At 52.5% G+C, this 17918-nt stretch overlaps 2 protein-coding genes across 7 annotated transcripts; one reads left to right on the forward strand and one right to left on the reverse strand.

Moving 5' to 3' along the window:
- Positions 1-245: 245 nt before the first annotated feature.
- ABI3 (ABI family member 3) lies at positions 246-10677 on the reverse strand. Of its 3 annotated transcripts, none has more exons than XM_077852871.1 (8): positions 10233-10676; positions 5395-5562; positions 3969-4145; positions 2319-2404; positions 2089-2184; positions 1769-1917; positions 1123-1260; positions 246-756 (listed from the first exon to the last, which is right to left on the reverse strand). In XM_077852871.1, exons 1-8 carry the CDS (start codon positions 10347-10349, stop codon positions 593-595), a joined length of 1095 nt encoding a protein of 364 aa, XP_077708997.1. In that variant the 5' UTR covers positions 10350-10676; the 3' UTR covers positions 246-592. The 3 variants fall into 3 exon arrangements, with proteins under 3 accessions (XP_077708997.1, XP_077708996.1, XP_077708998.1); XM_077852870.1 differs by having other exon boundaries at positions 1769-1920; XM_077852872.1 differs by lacking the exon at positions 3969-4145 and having other exon boundaries at positions 1769-1920; positions 10233-10677.
- On the forward strand, positions 10451-15081 carry GNGT2 (G protein subunit gamma transducin 2). 4 transcript variants are annotated; one of them, XM_077852876.1, is made up of 6 exons: positions 10451-10634; positions 10880-11036; positions 11138-11176; positions 12034-12142; positions 12961-13082; positions 13500-15081. In XM_077852876.1, the coding sequence occupies exons 5-6, from the start codon at positions 12999-13001 to the stop codon at positions 13623-13625; spliced, it is 210 nt and encodes a 69-aa protein (XP_077709002.1). In that variant the 5' UTR covers positions 10451-10634; positions 10880-11036; positions 11138-11176; positions 12034-12142; positions 12961-12998; the 3' UTR covers positions 13626-15081. The 4 variants fall into 4 exon arrangements, with proteins under 4 accessions (XP_077709002.1, XP_077709001.1, XP_077709000.1 ...); XM_077852875.1 differs by having other exon boundaries at positions 10452-10634; positions 12967-13082; XM_077852874.1 differs by having other exon boundaries at positions 10455-10634; positions 12985-13082.
- The last annotated feature ends 2837 nt before the right edge of the window (positions 15082-17918 follow it).

A 17918-nucleotide genomic window follows, 5' to 3' on the forward strand; every position in this document is an offset into this window, starting at 1 on the left:
GTCGGCTCTCGGGGAGACCCATCTAAGGGTGGCGGGAGTTGGTCCCACTCTGGGAAGAGTGCCCAGCTGGAGGCACCCAAGCCGAACTTCACACAGCAAACAACGGGAACAAGTCGTTGCAGAGGCGTCAGGGGTCTAGTGTCCAGGGCACACAGGACCGAAGGGACGGCAAGGGACTGCTGCGGGGGTGTGGGGGGGAGGCGGCGCAGGCAGAGGGGGCTCAATAATTAGCAGGAGCCTTGCACTCCCTCCTCTCTCTCTGGCCCCCTAGCCTTGCAGGGCAATCACCAGGAGGTCATCAGAGTTTTATTCAAAGTTGGTACTTGCAGCTGGAGACCCCATCCTGCGTGGAGTAGGGTGTCCTCTGTGGACAAGATCATCAAACTCTGGCTTCCAGTTCTTTCCTGTCTGCAGCGGGCCTTTGGGTCCATTCTGTCTCTCCCCGGGACCCCTTCCCACCAAAAGGAGGGGAAGGGTAGGCACAGCTCGCAGACCAAGAAGTGGGCAGCCCTAGTCTAGCCTTGACTGTGGGGCTGGCTTTGTACTGGAGCTCAAGGGGTGCCGGATCGGGAGCCCAGAGAGCCCTCAGCTGTCAGCAGCTGGGCTCCACATAGTTCCCTGGGAAGAATCCAGTCCCGTCTGAGCTGACGCCCTCACACCAGCCATCTGAGTAGCGGCGTGTGATGCAGATGACGGTGCCCTTGGAGAAGGAGAGCTCGTTGTCTTTCTGGCGGGTGTATGGGTACAATGTCACCACTGCAGGATGGGAGGAGAGGTTGCCATGAGATGTGTCTCCTGCCCTAGCATGGGGATGCCAGGGAACATCTAGGGGGATGGCTACAGGGAGTAGGGCAGGAGGTGCCTTCCCCAAAGCTCTTGGGACCACCCCTGCTTCCCCACCTGGGTTAATAGCATTCAGTGCCAGGCCAGCTGCCTGTCTTTCCATCTTGGTTCACCACTCCTGGATGAACGTTTGGTCAGTTCATCAGGAAATAGGGAGGGGTGTGTGTGTGTATAACGGGCTCATATTCACACCGTTGCAGATTCTAGTGTAGAAGAGGAGAGGGGAAAAAAAAAAAAAAAGAAGAGGAGAGGGGATCCCTAGTCCCAGGAATCAGGTACCTTTCTCCAAGTATGCAGCAGGGACCCAGCTAGGCTCTTCAGGCCCAAAGTCTGGTGGGGGCAGTGGTGGCAGCCCCAATTCATCAACATCCAGGGGTAGAGGAGGGGGCAGATCCAAGGGCGGGGGCAGCTCTGGTGCTGGGAGGGAAAGTAGAAAGACTGCAGGTGTGGCACAGGAAACCCCCCTCCAACTGCCCCCAGGAAACTCCACTGTTCAAAATCCGGGCTCCAGCATCCACCCATTTATGTAATCTTTCTCCAGCCTGGGCCCATCAGGGTTCCCACCACAAGGCCTCTAGTAGGTTCTCAGTAAACACACAAATGTTGAGCGGTGTAAGGTAGTCAGGCTCTGCCACTCAGCTGGGTAACCACAGGCAAGTCACTGAATTTAACCTGTCGGCCTCAACTTGCATCTGTGCAATCAGAGTGTGAAGATCCTCTTAGGGTTTTTAAGTTAAGTGAAAAAAGAGACGAGGAGCTTGAACACAGAGCCTGGTGTAAAGCAGGCGCTAAATTAGCGCACTTCCTCTCCTGTTACCCCCTACCTAGGACGTCCACTGAGCTGGCGGATCGGATGGGCGGGGAGACCTGGGGGACGTGAGGCAGAGACCCCACAGGGGAGCCAGGAGGGGGCGGAGCTCCTTACCCGGCGGGGGCAGGGATACTTCCTCCAGCGGAGGGGGAGGCAGGAAGACCTCGGGGGCCGGTGGCGGGGGTGGGGCCATGCCGGGGAGAGGTGGGGGTGGGGGTGCTGCCTGCCCCTTGGTCGTGGAGCCCCCACCGACACCTTCGGCGCTGCTGAGGACCAGAGAAAGAGGGCTCGGCTAAGTTGGGGGACCCCTTCCCTAACTCGGCATTACCCCCCCACCGGCCCCGCCCCTTCAGTCATCAGCCCAGGCCTGTGCTGCGAGTCGTCTCCACCCTAGTAGTCACCGTGACACCCCCACTTGGACTTGTGGGGCTCACCCTGCCGAGGCCAGGGAAGAGGCAGATGAGGCGGCGGAGAGTTTGCCCTCGGGCACCACTGGGAGCTGCACGGGCTCGGGGATCCGCGGCGGCCTCCTGGGGTGGGGGAGGGGTGGATTAGGGTGGGGAAGGAAGGCTTCCGGCCAGCGGGGTCAGGTGCGGGGAGGAGGAAGTTTGGCTCCTCTGCACTGAGGGTGGGGGAGGAGGGTTTCGGGATCTCGAGGCCTCACCCCAGGGTGGCGGAGGCGGGTGTCGCAGGCGCCTTGATGCTCTTTCGCGAAAGAGTCCCGGTCCGCGACAACTGCGTTGTCAGATCCTGCGGGGGAGCAGGGGGCGGGGTTGACGTCTATGGGGCTCCCCCTCCCCAGTAGCCCCCTGGTCCCAGAAGGGAAATGAGGGAGAGGCGGCCGCGAACTGGGAGGGAGCGCGCGGCTACAGCCAAGTTCCCACTTCTACTTCCCAGCCCCCCACATCGCACCCCACCCCACAGCTACCCCCTCTTGCTGCTGCCTGGGCCCTGGGCCTCTGGTCGACCGCGGGCCCGACGGAAACCTGGAGCAGACGCGGTCTGAAGGCCACTTCCTCTGCACAGCCTAGCATCCGCACCTCGCACGCGCGCAGAGCATCTCAGTGGCCAGCTTGGTGGGCTCTAAGCCTCATAGACCCCAGGCAACCCCAGGCGGGGCTGAGGAGTTGGCGGGAAGGGGGGGGGAGGGGACCATCACACCTAGAGGTATACCCCTGCCATTTTTAAAAAATGATTTTATTCATCTATTTGGCAGAGAGAGAGCACAAGTAGGGGAAGAAGCAGGCAGAGGGAGAGGGAGAAGCAGGCTCCCCGCTGAGCAGGGAGCTGGATGCCAGGCTGGATCCCAGGACCTTGGGATCGTGACCCCAGGGGAAGGCAGCCGCTTAACCCACTGAGCCACCCAGGTGCCCCCCACCTGTCATTTTGACTGGCCTGCAGAACCCGGCTTTGGGAAGCTCAGGACAGAGGGACAGAGCATTTAAAATGCACAAGTGGCAAGGGCCAGCCCACATGTGAGAGAGCGCTTCTGTCCCTGGCGGGGTGTCCCTGAGTGTGGGCACATGAGGGATGCTGTCCTCTGCTATACTCCGCTAGGCACAAGACAAGGGGGACTGAGCTGAGTCCAAAAGAATGGAAGCTGGGCAATGGGAACTCACTGGTGGGGAAGCCTGGTGACTGAGGGAGGGGAGGATAGTCTGTATGCTATGGTATGTTGAGGGTTTCAAGGGGTCGCTGAGATCCAGGGGAGCTTTAATCTCCCCTGGGATGTTGGCATGTGGGAACTGACTACATGGGGTTAGGGATGTGTGCTCTCCGACCTCTCAGGAGATGAGCGGAGAAGGAAATGCTAGTGGCATGCTCCCCATCTTCACCAGGCCCCTCCCTTTTGAGTGGCTGCATCCCCACCCCTTCCCACCCAACAGCAAGCAGCTCTGGGGGGAGTGCTCAGTGCCTTGACCTCAAACCTCCAGACAGAGGAAGTTACTGTTCTCATGTGGCTGGGGAGCAATTCTCATGTACACCCTGACGCCTTCCCTTCCTCTCTTCCCCTTCACACACACACCCAGCCCCTGTGGAAGGGGGTGCTCAGATGCACCCTCAGCTAACCATCTGAGGACAGAGTAAAGGCCAGTTATGGAGGGAGGGGTCAGGAAAGACTTTTAAGGAGGGAGGCTTGGAGAGGAGGGGTCCCCTAAGGGTGATGGCTTCAGGCAGTGAGGAAAGATCAGGGAATAAGACTGGATGGAACAAGAATGTGGATGTGGAAGAGAATGAGGAGGAAGCTGAGGAGAAGGGAACCCACTAAACTGAGGGAGTGGTTTGTGGAAAAGAGGAGGGGCCCTCTCTCTACCTTAATCCCATGGCCAATGTCATCCAGGCAGCCAAAGTTGAGGGGTCTCCTGTAGTAAGGCGTGAGGGGAGGGAGGCTGTCGGGGGCGATGACTTTCTGGCCAGGGGGCAGCCGCTGGACGGTTGCTAAGGTGCCAATCTCCCTTCGGGCCACCTTCTCCATATGCATATTCACCATCTGCCATGACAGGGTTTGAGGTGACAGGAGGAGTCTCCATACAGTGCCCCACCTCTTATTTTGTTTTGGCTTGGGTTTTTTTAGATTTTATTTATTCATGAGAGACTCAGAGAAAGGCAGAGACACAGGCAGAGGGAGAAGCAGGCTCCCTGCAGGGAGCCAGATGCGGGACTCCATCCCAGGACCCTGGGATCACAACCAACGGACCTGCCAGAGCCAAAGGCAGGCACTCAACCAGTGAGCCATCCAGGCACCCCCAATACTCCCACTCCAAAGAAGATAGAGGCTTTGGAGTGGGAGTCAGGACCATGGGAAGCAGTGAGGTCCAGAGAGAGAATAAATGTCCCCAGGGTCACACAGCATTTGGGAAAAGAGTTGCCAGGGGAGGATGGGGCCACTTTGGAGCAGCTTCCTGGTGGAAGAGAATGAGGGTTATTATTAGCTGATCAGGCGCCAGAGGAAAGGAGGAAACACGGCACCCTTGGGGCGGCTGGGAAGAGACCAGTGCACTCGGTTGGCTCAGAAGCAGAGGTGGACAATGCCTAGATGGTAGAGAACCGTGACTGGATCAACTTGTCTCTTTTGGGGGACAAAGCAGTGAATTAAGTTCCTCTTAGAATGTTCTGTGGGGAAATTCAAGACACAGAGAGGGTGGGGACTCCGGTCTGCTGGGGTGAGAGTCACACCCTGCAGGGAACATGTGGGTGATGCACGGGCCAGGCTGCTGTGTGAGTGGATCTGTGCATGTGGTTGATGGGGCAGTTCCTCAGCCAAGGATCCAGGAAGGAAGGAGGGTGTGTATGCTAGAGGGGCGGGAGGCACCATAGGGTGGTGGCAGTGCTCTCAGGGCTGAAGATGACCTTGCCAAGCAAACACTCTGGGAGGAGGACACTTATTAAGTCATTGCCTGTGTTTAGATGGAAACAAGTCCTCTTGCCTCTTTACCGTATGAGGCAGCCACCGTGATTGGTAAGCAAGTCCTGCTTGCTACCTGTGGGATAGAATTCAGATAGAATTCAGAAAGAAAAAGGACTGCCTTCAAGGAGTTCCTAGTCTGGTAGGGCAGCAAGCCCAGCCCTGAGACATACCCACAGAGATAGGGAGGTTTGAAACTCTTGGGAAGTGCCAAGCTTCCATGGCCAAGTGAGGCACTTGGAGGAAGGCGGGAAGAGAGCTTTTGCTGGAGAAAATGTCTGAGTGGGGCCAAAGAATTGGAAGCTCACACAAGAAGCCCTCCCATACCCCTTACCTGGCCCAGTGTGTTCACACGCGCTTCCACCTGCCGCAGCGAGGCCGCCTGCAGGTCCAGCATACGCAGAGTATGTCCAGCCAGGTTGCCTACTTGGTAGGCCACGCTGGCCAGTGCCTGGGTGGTAAAGGCCATGGTCTCTTCCAGTGCCTTCCTCTTGTCTGTGGCCTGTAATACACATAGCTCTGGTCTGAGGACGGCCCCTTCCACGGGATCCGTGGGTAGGATAGGAGAGGGCATAGGGATCACGGGAGAAAGCAGTAACTCAAGATGTTTGACGTGGTTTCCATGAGAAAGACACTGTAGTAAGAGGGACTCGGGGATATTAGGAAAGCAAATCTGTGGCCCCAAGGAATGGGTGCAAACGGAGGAGGAGATCTCCGTCCTCGAAGAGTCCAGCTGAAGATTGACCCCACCACCTTTGGAGGACCTTTAGAAATCAAGGGTGAAGAGTAGAAAGGAAAGAGGAAGGCAGTAATTTCAAACTTAAAAACCAACCCAATCGACATCAGGCCCCCCCTGTCCTAGACCTTCTTACTGGAATCTGGGAGTAAGGGAGAGTGAGGGTGATGAATCTGTGCCTTTAAGAGCTCCCCAGGTGACCCCTGTGCTCCTTTCTCCAGTCTGCAGAATAGTGTTTGGGTACCAATGATCTAGTCCATTTTATAGATAAGGAAATTGCAGCCCAGGGAAGAGGGACTTCATTCATTCCCTCCAGTAGCTTCCCAATATGTGAGAATAAAATCCAGACTTCCAATCATGGCCTGTATAGGGTCCCCACAAGGCTGACTCTGCTTTTCTCTCCCCATTCTCCTCCACCACTCCCTCTCACTTCCTCCCCTCCAGGCACATTTGCCTTTAGGTTCCTGTTCTCCATCAAGTTAAGATTGTTTCCACCTCAGGGCCTATGCACTTGGTGTATCTCCTTCTAGAACCCTTATTATTAAATCTCAGCTCCCCAGAGACACATTTCATCACCACCCTAAGATTCCCCTAGCCTACATCTGTATCGGCTCTCTACTATACTTACCCTGTTCTCTTTTCCTCATAGTACTTAGGACTATCTATCAGAAGTGATTTATCTATTTACTTCATTATCTACCCCCCAGACTAAAATGTAAGCACGGTGAGGGCAGAAAGGCTGTCTGTTTTATTCTGTATCCTACCCTGGATTAGTGCCCAACACAGATGATACTTCATAAATATGCATTTGTGAGTTAATGAATGTGAAACCTATACTTTCTGGGCATCTCCTTACTGCATGCCAGGCACTGTACCAGGCAGGGTCACACTGCCAGTCAGCAGTAAAAGGGTGGGAAAGAATAGCTAAAGACAGAAGAAGGGGTGTTTTTTTTTTCAGTTCCAGATCAGACTAAGGGCTAGAGCAAAAGTTCTTTGGCCATTTGGTTCCCTAGACAGCTTCCTCATCTCAGGTCAGATCATGGAGCTGCTGCAATTTAGCCTGTAGCCTTCTCTAGAGAAGAGGGAGGAGCCCAGGGCAGGTCTGGGCCAGGCCCGGGCATGGGCAGACAAGGCTGCAAGCAGTGTCTTTGCCAAAGAGCCCGGGTGCTCCCTAGAGCCTGTCAGTGGAGAGCGGACCTAGAACCTATCGGAGCAGGGTGCTTCCATTGGAGCCTGAGCCAAGCTGAAGTCTAAAGGCAGGCCCTAAATAAATAAATAAATAAATGAAAATAAAGGCAGGCCCAGAACCTTCTGCGCAGCCCTGCTCTGCTTTTCAGTTCCAACAGCTAGGTGCTCATTTGCATGCAATTTACATTTCATCAGCATATGTACCCAAAAGCTTTAGAAAAGGCAAAGAAATCAACCCAGGATGTTTGAACCAGAAAGGAGAACAGGTCTTATTCTAGTTCAAGACCATTCTTCTTCTTCTTTCTTCTTCTTCTTCTTCTTCTTCTTCTTCTTCTTCTTCTTCTTCTTCTTCTTCTTCTTCTTCTTTCTTCTTCTTCTCCTTCTTCTTCTTTCTTCCTTCTTCCTTCTTCTTTCTTCTTCTTCTTTCTTCCTTCTTCCTTCTTTTTCTTCTTTCTTCTTTCTTCTTTCTTTTCTTCTTTCTCCTTCTTCTTCTTCTTCTTCTTCTTCTTCTTCTTCTTCTTCTTCTTCTTCTTCTTCTTCTTTTTTTAAGATTTTATTTATTTATTTATGAGAGACCCACACATAGGCAGAGAGAGAAGCAGGCTACCTGCAGGGAGCCTGATGGGGGACTGGATCTCAGGATCACACCCTGAGCCAAAAGCAGACACTCAACCACTGAGCCAGCCAGGTGTCCCTAGCTCAAGACCATTCTTTAATAGACAAGGAAAGGAAAGTCCAGAATGGGGTAGTGACTCCTCCTCCTTTGGTCTGCACCCAGACTTCCTAGCTTGCCTCATCAATGCTGTCCCCTGGTTGGCCTGCCATGTGGAACTGTCAGCCCAGATGGTCCGCTTGGGCCCAGCTCCAGGAGCCTGGAGCTGGATACCTACTGACCCCTGGTTTGGGGCTTGGCCCAAAGTTAGGTCCAGAGGTACAAAAATATGAGATCCATTGTCATAGCTGTCTGCTTATTCATCATGCAAATTACCTTATCTGTAAACTCAATGGACTCTGACAGAGAGAACTCTGAAGTCAACCCCAGCCTGCCTCCCCCCATTCCCCATGGGCTTCCTGCACCTGACTGGGGTGAAGGGAGGGGCTGAGGGAAGGACAGGGGGCGTGGGAACCAGGCCTTCTTTAACGGTAGTTCTGAGAAGTCATCCAAACCCTTTGAAAGCATTTGCTCCCCAGACTGAGATCCTCCCCTGAGAGGCCAGGAAAGGTAACTAAGGTCAATTAATTAGTGTTCTGCATGAAGGAAGCAGGAGCCCGGGGACTCTGACCTGGGGCAGGGCTTTTGGTGATTTTGCAAGGGCAGCTTCACCTCACTAGAATTGACTTTCATTATCTTTCATCCTTCCGACAAATGATGATGATGATAGTAATGGTCATAGTTTCCATGTATCCTGCCCTTCCTAAGTGACAGGCACTGGGCTAAGTGCTTTAACACATTTTCACATTTAACCCACGTGACCATGGTAAAGAGAGAGGTGTAAGAATCAGAGAGTCAGCTTGCCATGGGTCCTGTAGTTGGTTGGTGGCAGAGATGGAAATTGGACTGGGTCTTTGTAATCCTAAATCCTGTGTGCACACACTGTGTATGCAACAAAGGAGAACCCATCTGGAAGAGCCTGGAGCTGTGCAGAGTTTACCCAAGAAATGGACAGAACTGCTTCTCTCCTTGTCTGTAGAAGGCTACCTTCCAGCACCACGAGAACCGGGCTGGTTTACAAGCCATAGTCCATCTCATCTGTAAGCTGGTCGGTCATTCAGCATCTACACCAACAGCAACTATTCAACTAGAGGTTTGGGGGTGGGCTCTTGAGTCAGAGTTCTGGGTTCAAATTCAGACTGCCACTAGCTTAGGGACCTTGGGAAAGTGAGTCAATCTTTCTGAACCCCGGCCTCCTGCTGTGGAATGGGAGTGCTTCTCCCCTCTCTGGCTTGGGGGAGGACTAAAAGAGGCCATGTGGGCAACAAGCCTGCCCAAAGGAAGGGTGCAGAGTGTTCTCACTGGTCTCATCACTGACTCCCTTTAATCTGCCATTTCCCATAAGCACTTGCTACTTTCATTTTTTTTTTTTTTTTTTCAACACTCTTACTGAGCCAGGAGGTCCCCCGGGGCCTGTCAGTGCAAATAAACTGTCTTTAAGTCATACGGCATGTCAGGCAAGAGGTAAAGAGAAGGAGAGGAGAGAACCGGCTTCGGAAGTCAGGAGGCTGATGCTCAGCTTTGCTACATCCAAGCCATGTGACCTTGGACAGTCACCTTGCCTCCCTGCGCTGCTGGTTCTTCATCTATGAAAGAGGAATAATAATACTTGTCTCATAAGGTGCTTACGAGGATTAATGGGAAAAACAACAACAACAAAAAAACAGGTGCTCAATTGTTGTTGAGTTTCCCTCCCCACTCTTCCCTTGATCTGGGAATCTATGTTCATGGTCCTGAAACCGCTACACAATTTAGGAAAGTTCTAAAAAGTCTCAGTTGTCGGGGCATCTGGGTGGCTCAGTCCTTAAACATCTGCCTTTGGCTTGGGTCGTGGTCCTGGGGTCCTGGGGTCCTGGGGTCCTGGAATCGAGTCCCCGTCGGGCTCCCCACGGGGAGCCTGCTTCTCCCTCTGCCTATGTCCCTGACTCTCTCTGTGTGTCCCTCATGAATAAATAAATAAATAAATAAAATATTTTAAATAATAATAATAATAATAATAATAATAAAGCACAGCTGTCATCTTTTTGCTGGTAGACAGCTCCCAGCAGTCACGTTGTCCATCCCCCTGCCTCTGTGCCTGACCCAGCTTAGTCTGATGTCTGTCCACTCTCGCTCAAATATCAGGGAAAGGAATCTCCCCCTGTCAAGTTCATGACACTGTCCAGGAAGTTCAGAAGGCCCACCTAGAGTCGGCCTGCAGATGCAGTAATGATGCCACTATTTGTTTGGGGACAAGTCTGGATCTGAGCAGGACCTGGGAGGGAGACAAAGATAGAGTGAGGAGCGCTAACGGGATAGAAGTGTGAGGCTCCAGGAGAGGCAGTGGGGCACGGTAGGGCTGGGTGGCACGGGGTCAGGGCTGAAGTTTGAGGGGAACAGAATGAAGCCGAGGCCTGGGGTGGAGGATTTCCCATCCGCACCCGGGCCGAGCACCTGTCAGGGTGGCTCCCGCAGTCCTGCCTTGGAGGTGGGCTCTGGGCCTCTCGGGGCGGTGGTGGGAGGCAAGGGTGTCGGGGCCTGTGCCCACTCCGCCTACCTGCACATAATTGTCCACGCAGTAGTCCGCGACCCGCAGCAGGGAGCTGTGGTTGCCCCGCAGAGCCTCCCGGCCCGTGGGGATCTCGAACTCCTGTAGCTGCTGCAGCTCTGCCATGGCCCCCAGCCTCTGGCTGGCTCCCCAGGGAGCCCGCTGATTTTGTGCCTCACCCAGCCGTTGATTGGTCGCTCTGCCTTACCCCCGCCTCACTGCTTTTGGTTTCCTCTCCGTGAGAGACCCAAACCTGCTTGCAAAGGGCAGGCAGGCTCATTCCGGGACAAGAGGAAGTCAGTCCCTGCCCCGAGGGCCTGTGCCTCTCTGCCCCCGGCCCAGAGGAAGGGGGAAGCCAGGGGCGCCTCTGGGGGCCCAGCCCCCCAATCCCTCCCAGCAGAGGAAGCCAAGGTCGGGGCGCTGTGATTGCTCATGGGCCTGGAAAGGAAACTGTTGGGGGGGGTTGGGGGGGGAGACAGAGGAGGAAGGGGACTGGCCTGCTCTGGGTGGGGGGTGGGGGTGGATTTTCCACTCATGGAAGGGGAGGAAAGGGCAGAGGGTGGGGGCTTCCTTGGGAAGCTCAGGGATGAGTCACCAAGGGCCTGGGGAGTGGAAGGTGGGTAGGATGTGGAGACCAGTCATGCTGGGGGCTGTAGGGCGGCGCAGAAACAATGGAAACCAGCCAATTCAGCAGCAAGAGGAATCAGCTCAGACACCAGGAAGACATCCAGAGGTCCCCTGAGAAGTGTAACCAAGCCTCTGAAGGGTTCCATGTAAAGAAGCCCTAGTCTACAAGCTCTGTGCCTGATGGAGGTAAGACCAGCTGTAGCATGTGGGATTCCGATTAGACAATAGGAAGGAATTGGCTTTGAGAAACACCACATTCAAGTTTCTGATTAACTCGTTGGTTTTAGGAAGCAGCAGTGCATGGAGCACCAAGCTGTTCTCAAAAGGTATGTGCTCTATGTCCTGTATTCATAGGCAGTTGGCCTAGAGACTTCCAGGCTCTTGTCCTGATCCTAAAGTCTTAGCACTCCTGGCTGTGAGTGGGACTCAGACCCCAGAGCAAGGCAGTCAGGATGGACTCCAGGCCTCCTTTCAGCCAGACAAAAAGAGGATCCTTTATTGACCATATTGATTATCTTAAGCATTTGCTTCTCGAGAGGGTCCCCTTGTCATGGGACAGGTGTCAGCCTGAGCAAGAGCTCAGTATCTATTAAACAGCACAGCCCTTGGATGGTCCTGGAAGGAGACCAAGAGAAATTTCAGGATGCAGGCCCTGTGCTCAGCAACTGGTGAGGGAGACCCACACTCAAGGCTCAGAAGGAGGCATGGAAGCCAAGAAGCATGGACATGGGCATTAGAGGTGGCCATGGCCCCACGTGTTGATGGCACAGCATCCTAAGTGAGGAGTCCGTTTTTATTGAGTAAGCAAAGGAAGACTGAGCTTAGGAGAACCTTGCACGGTGTAATCGTGGGGCTCCGATGGGAGACACAATGGCTTCTTGGGTGAGGGAAGTTAGGAGCTGGTCCAGGACTTGAGTCACTGAGAAGGCCAATCTCAGAGCTGACTCAGAGGTAACGGAGGGGAGGGCTTAGAAGAGAAGGCACAGGGAGGAGAGAGTGAAGAGGGGGATGTGTTGGGTTGGAGGGTGAGAACTGGCTCTAAGCCAGAAGGGTCACTAAAGGAGCAAGGCTGGGAGCAGGTGTCTGCTCCAGTGGCAGGGAGGGCTTGGAGGCTCAGGCCAGCGGATGGGCTTAGAACCTTGAGCCCATGATCAGCTTAGGCATCAGAGATTTTGGCTTCCAGACCATCTGCTTTATCTGAAGACTTTGAGCCGCTGAAGAGCTGGGACGCTCGAACACCATCTTACCTGAGTCGGGGACAAGTGACTTGAATACACACTATTTCTTGGCAGGTAAGAGGGGCTGAGGTTGCACTGGGCTGGGATTTAGTCTTAGAATTACTAAAGTTGGGCACTTGGCAGGCCTTCCTGATAATCCTGTCCTGATGATGTTGATATCAGTAACTATAATATTAATAGTAAATATATTATTCATATGTGCCAGACAGAGGGTTAAAATATTTTACATGCATTATTTTCTGAGGACTTACAAAAAACTCACACAAGGTAGGTACTGTTCTTTTTTTTTTTTTTTTGACACCCAAATCTCTTTTATTGGGGGGCACTGGGGGCGGGCCCAGGGCCCAGGTATTGTTCTTATACTAATTTTGCAAATGGAGACACTAAGCCTCAAGGAGGTTGAGTGACTTGCCTAAGCCTCACAGCTTGGAAGTAGCTGGGAAGAACCCGGATCAGAACTGGAGGCTGGCAGGCTCCAGAGCCTTTCTCTTAACCACTAGGGTACACTCTCCCCTGGCAGGACCTGCTGTTTCCTAAAGAATGTCTACCTGTGCCATTATGTGGAACAATAACTTGGCTTCCCAAATCTGATTCACTGAAAGAAACTCCTTTTCTCTCCCTTCTCCATGCTCTGATTCCTGCTTCGTCCCTGGGCAGCTCCTTCTCCAAGGGCACAGCCTGTGCCTCCCCCACCAGACTGGGGGCATCCTCTCCTCCAGAGTCTGGACTCCTGATGGGGTCGGGGTGGGAGTGAATCTATGGTGTGAATATGCAGAGTCTGAAGGAGGGGCTGCACAGGGAAGGGGGTGGAAGTTGAGGTGTGAAGGGTGCAGGAGGGAGCTGCGGGGAGCCCAGGGCATTTGTCATACCAGCTGCAGAATCCTGTCTGGGAGCAGGTCTCTGGGACAGGATGGCCCAGGAGCTCAGCGAGAAGGAGCTACTGAAGATGGAGGTGGAACAGCTGAAGAAGGAAGTGAAGAACCCAAGAGCTCTGGTGAGCCTCCTCCTCCCTTCCCTGCCCCTCTTCTCCATCATATCCTGGTCCTCACCGAGCCGAGACCCCAAGGGGAAGGGACAGGCCCTCAGGGTGGTGGGCCTCTCCAGACTGGCAGAAGGAGCAGGAGCAGGAGGTGCCTCTGGGACAAGGGAGGAGGCAGAGGGAGGCCAGGGCTTACCTCCACGGAGAGCACACCCCACCGCGCAGCCTGGAGGGCACAGCAGGTGCCTGGCCCAGCACCCCAGCGCCCTTAGACGAAAGAACTCACCCCCCACTCCTGCCTGTCCCTTTCTCTCTCTCCTCTCCAACTTCAGTCCCATCCTGTCCAGGACCTGTTTTTTTGTTTGTTTTTTGTTTTTTTTTTTTATCCTGACAGACAATCAAGGGCTGGAACCACCCTTTGTTTTCTCATAGATTTCCAAGACAGGAAAGGAAATCAAGGATTATGTGGAGGCTGAAGCAGGAAACGACCCTCTCCTCAAAGGCATCCCTGAAGACAAGAATCCCTTCAAGGAAAAAGGTGGTTGTATGATAAGCTGATGGCCCTGGAGCCCCTCCCCCCGGACATCTGTCCCTGCTCAGCCCCCCTGCTCTGCACCAGGAACCGAGCTTCCCGGGGACACCCAGGGACCCAGGGAATCATCCCCTTCTTTTAGCCACAGCCATGGCATGAGTAGACCCCTGGCCCATGCCCTGGGATCCACTCCCCACTCCTACCTTCGGCTCTCCTCTACTCCACCTGCTGGGTCACCACTGGCCCCACTCAGAGGACAGCTTCCCTGCCTCAGCAGCTGGCACCTTGTGTGGTGGGATTCAAAGAGCCCCGAGACCCCAGATGGCAATCCTTAGAGACATTTACTCCTCCCCGAAGCTGGGCCATCTTTCCCTCTGCACTCTTCCTAGGACCCAGTCTCTTATTCAGAATAGTTTGGGTTGAGGCCCAGAGTTGGGGGGTCCTTTTGTCCCTCATCTGCAGGTCCAATCCTGTGGTCATCCTCTAAAGTCACTTAGATCACCCCAGAGGGCCTGAGGCCAAAAGAGTCTATAAAGTCACAATGTCATGATTGATTTAATATTATGGAGTGTCTGTTCCTTGCTGGGTACTAGGACGAGAAGAGTGGCAACACAAACATGGCTCGTGTCATATTGTTTAGCAGAGAAAAATATGGAGCAAAATAAGTGCCACTCTCTGGAGAGGACCATCCAGGTGGTGTGGAGCCCTGGGGCGAGGTCCCTGTGAATTGCTGCAGGCCAGTGGGCCATGGGGTGGAACTGGGCAGACAGAGGCCCAAGAGGAAGATGGAATGAAGACTTAAAGCACCCAGTGAGCTCAGCTAAGGACTCTGTTCTGCACTGGTTGCAAGGGGAAGCCTAGGAGGGGGTGAAGCAGCCAAGGGACAGACGGGATTTGACCAGCGGGAGGGAGGCCAGATCCTGCTAAGGAGGGCGCTGGTTCCTGGGCCTTGTTAGCAAGCAGATTATAGTCTTACAGAACCTCAGAAGTGATGTGGGAGCAGAAGGCAAGCTAAGGACAAAGCACTAGCTGACACCCCGCCACTCTCAGGTGGGATGTGTGTGACATTCCTCAGGCACTCCGGGCTGCCCTAAAGCTAAGGGAACGAAAAACCAATTGTTAATTTATAGAGATTACAGTCCTGCAAGACAAAATGTCTTAGTGATTTACCAGGGGAAAAATAACCCTTCTGGAAGTTAGGTTATTGATAACCTAACTTCCAGAAGGAAACTCCCAACTGTCTTACTGTTAATGCTTTCCTAGAGGGAAAAACCATCTGAACTTGATGATGGCAAGGCGTCTAGTATCTTGTAGGCCCTCTTTAGCATACAAAAATTCTTTTGAAAACCTCCCTTTTTCCTTACCCCCAGCTCCCAAGTATATAATCTGTCACCTTTCACGACCCCCTGAAGTTGGGCACCTGGCAGCTCTTTCTGCCTACGGGTCCTGTCCCCGTGTTTGAATAAAACCATTTTGCACCAAGGACGTCTCCAGGATTTTTTCTTGGCCATTGGCTCCGGACCTCACCCCACCAAACCTCAGCTACATCCCAAAACTACATCACAAGGACTCACTTGATACAATGTGTTCAGTGCAAAGTCTGTGGGGAGGATGAGGAGGACCCAAAGGAGGGCAGCCTAATCCAGCTGAATGGATGAGTTGAATCCTAGAGGGAAAAACCGATAAAAGCCTCTAGAAGAAGGTGATATCCAGAGCTGAATCGTAAACATTTCAGTTGTAAATGGGCCGATACATGGCAAATCTGGTTGAAGTGGCTTAGACATGAGAAGGGGAAAGAGTAAGAACCAGGGTTTGAATACACACACCTACCAGGTTGGAGTGGAAATGTCCTAGGAGGGGCCTAGATCTTTGGAATTCACTTCTAGAGGTGAGGTTGGAGGGGAACAGAGGGGTCTTCGTGTAATCCACCTTCACCTGCTGGGAGTGACCTGGCAATGTTTGCATTGGTGCACCTGGATAGCTCCATGGTTGTGTCTGCCTTTGGCTCAGGTCATGATCCCGGGGTCCTGGGATCCAGTCCCACAACGGGCTCCCTGTGAGGAGCCTGCTTCTCCCTCTGCCTGTCTCTGCCTCTCTCCCTGTGTCTCTCATGAATAAATAAATAAATAAACTACAAAAAAAAAAAAAAAAAAAAGAAGGAAACTGAATTCTGACAAGATTAAAAGGAAAAGAACGAAGGCAGACAATTAAGGAGATGATCATTAGATTGAGGGAATGGCCCTCTTAAATGTAGAGTGGGAGGTGGGGTGAGAAGTTCTTTGGGAAATAAAGTTTTCAAATCTTGACATCTCGCTGAATGATGGGTGAGGGAGAGGGAGTCGTCTGGGATGAAGAGTTTCTGGTTTGGGAGATGACTAGATAGACTGAACCCAAGCGTGTGAAAATAAACCTAATACAATGCAGTGATCCACTAGAGCTGCCAACTCGCCGCAGGTCCCAGTCCAAGGTCATGCCCAGGCCTACTGGAGAGGTCATGGACCCCTGGTGAGAATCCAGGCTCTTCTGGGGAGTGTCCAATGCTTTCCCAATTCCTCCTGAAAATGCCATCCTGACCCCAACTCATTCTGCAATCTCGAATAAATTCAGCCAATCTCATCCTTGGGAAGGAAAAGAAGAGGAATGAGGAAGAAGAGATTTATTTATTATTTTTAAATTAAGATTTTATTTATTCATGAGAGACACAGAGAGAGAGGCAGAGACATAGGCAGAGGGAGAAGCAGGCTCCATGCAGGGAGCCACCCAACGTGGTACTTGATTCCGGGTCTCCAGGATCACGCCCTGGGCCGAAGGCAGCCGCTCAACCGCTGAGCCATCCAGGGATCCCGGAAGAAAAGATTTAAACAATGTGGGAAATAAAGGCAGAAGAGAAATTATTAAATTTCCTTACTACCTACAGCCCATTGACAAGTCCTTGAAACAGGCCGAGTGACATTCCTCTAGGGACTCAACTGCCTGGATGTTGACACTTTGCTAACAGGCAATAGTCAAACCTAGCCTGACGCATCCCCTCGCCCCCTCATCCCCCCACCCCCTGCCCCCAGGATCCTGTAAGGCTACTTTAACATATATACAAATGTTTTTAGAAATTTCCTTTTTTCTACTCACCCCCCAGGATACACATTGGCAGTCATCTCCCAAGCATATGGCCCACTGATTATATATAATCAGAAAGGCCTCATGATTAGGATTTTATTAGATGGTAATAAATGACCCTTTCCCAACAATAGCTAGCCCCCTCAAGGTCCTGGAAACCCTGCTTCCAAAATTCCTTAGAGACTCACGCTATCTCTAAACTCCTCCCAACTTGAAAGTATATAATGGGCCACTCCTCATGACCCCGAGGCAACTCTTTCTGCCTACAGATCCTGTCCTGTGCTTTCATAAAACCACTTTTTGCGCCAAAGATGTCTCAAAAATTCTTGGCTGTCAGTTTCGAACCCTAACGTCTTTCCTACATTATTAAATACAATAAATCTTTTTTTTTTTTTTTTTAATAAGGAAGGGTAAACATTCCCTCTGGCTCTAGCAGTAAGAAAGGAAAAGCAGGTGTGGGCCACAGCCCTCAGTGCCTGGCCACGTGGCTATGGCTTCCTTCCACCCATCCAGGTTCTTGTTCTGTGACCTTCAGGTGGAATCTCAGTGATTGGGTTGTTTGGCCCAGCGGAGACCCTGACCTGACCATTATTCCTGAGGTGTTTGAATCCTGGACAGGGCTCTGCTACAGTAGCAGCTTCTTCTGCTCACCTTTTCTCGGGGCACAGTGCAGATGCTCGGGGTGTTCTGATGAAGGAGCAGAAGGCAAGTTGAGGACAAAGCACCAGCTGACTCTGCATGACCCGCCCCACCCCTCAACTCCCAGGTGGAACCTATAGGACTTCCTCAGCCACTCCTGGCTGCCCTAAAGCTAAGTGAAGGAAAAACAAATGCTTAACTTCTAGAGATTACAGTCCTGTAACTCCCTCAGTTTACAAACGTTTTAGCGATTTACAAGAAAAAAGGTGTTCTTATCAATAACGTAACTTCCTGAAGGAAATGTAGGTAAAATTAAATGTCCTTATAACTTGCAGCCCATTGACAAATACTTGAGGCAGGCAGAGTATAATGTTCCTCCAGGAAGCTCCCAACTATCTTAATGTTAATGTTTTACTAGAGAGAAAACGATCCGAACCTGACAATGGCAAGGCCTCCAGTATCTTGCAGGCCCTCTTTAGCATATGAAAGTTCTTTTGAAAATTTCCCTTTTCCTTACCACCCCCAACTCCTAAGTATAAAATCTGCCACCCCTCACAACTCCTGGG

Source organism: Canis aureus, chromosome 16 (genome assembly GCF_053574225.1).
Source record: "Canis aureus isolate CA01 chromosome 16, VMU_Caureus_v.1.0, whole genome shotgun sequence".
NCBI classification, from domain to species: Eukaryota; Metazoa; Chordata; class Mammalia; order Carnivora; family Canidae; genus Canis; species Canis aureus.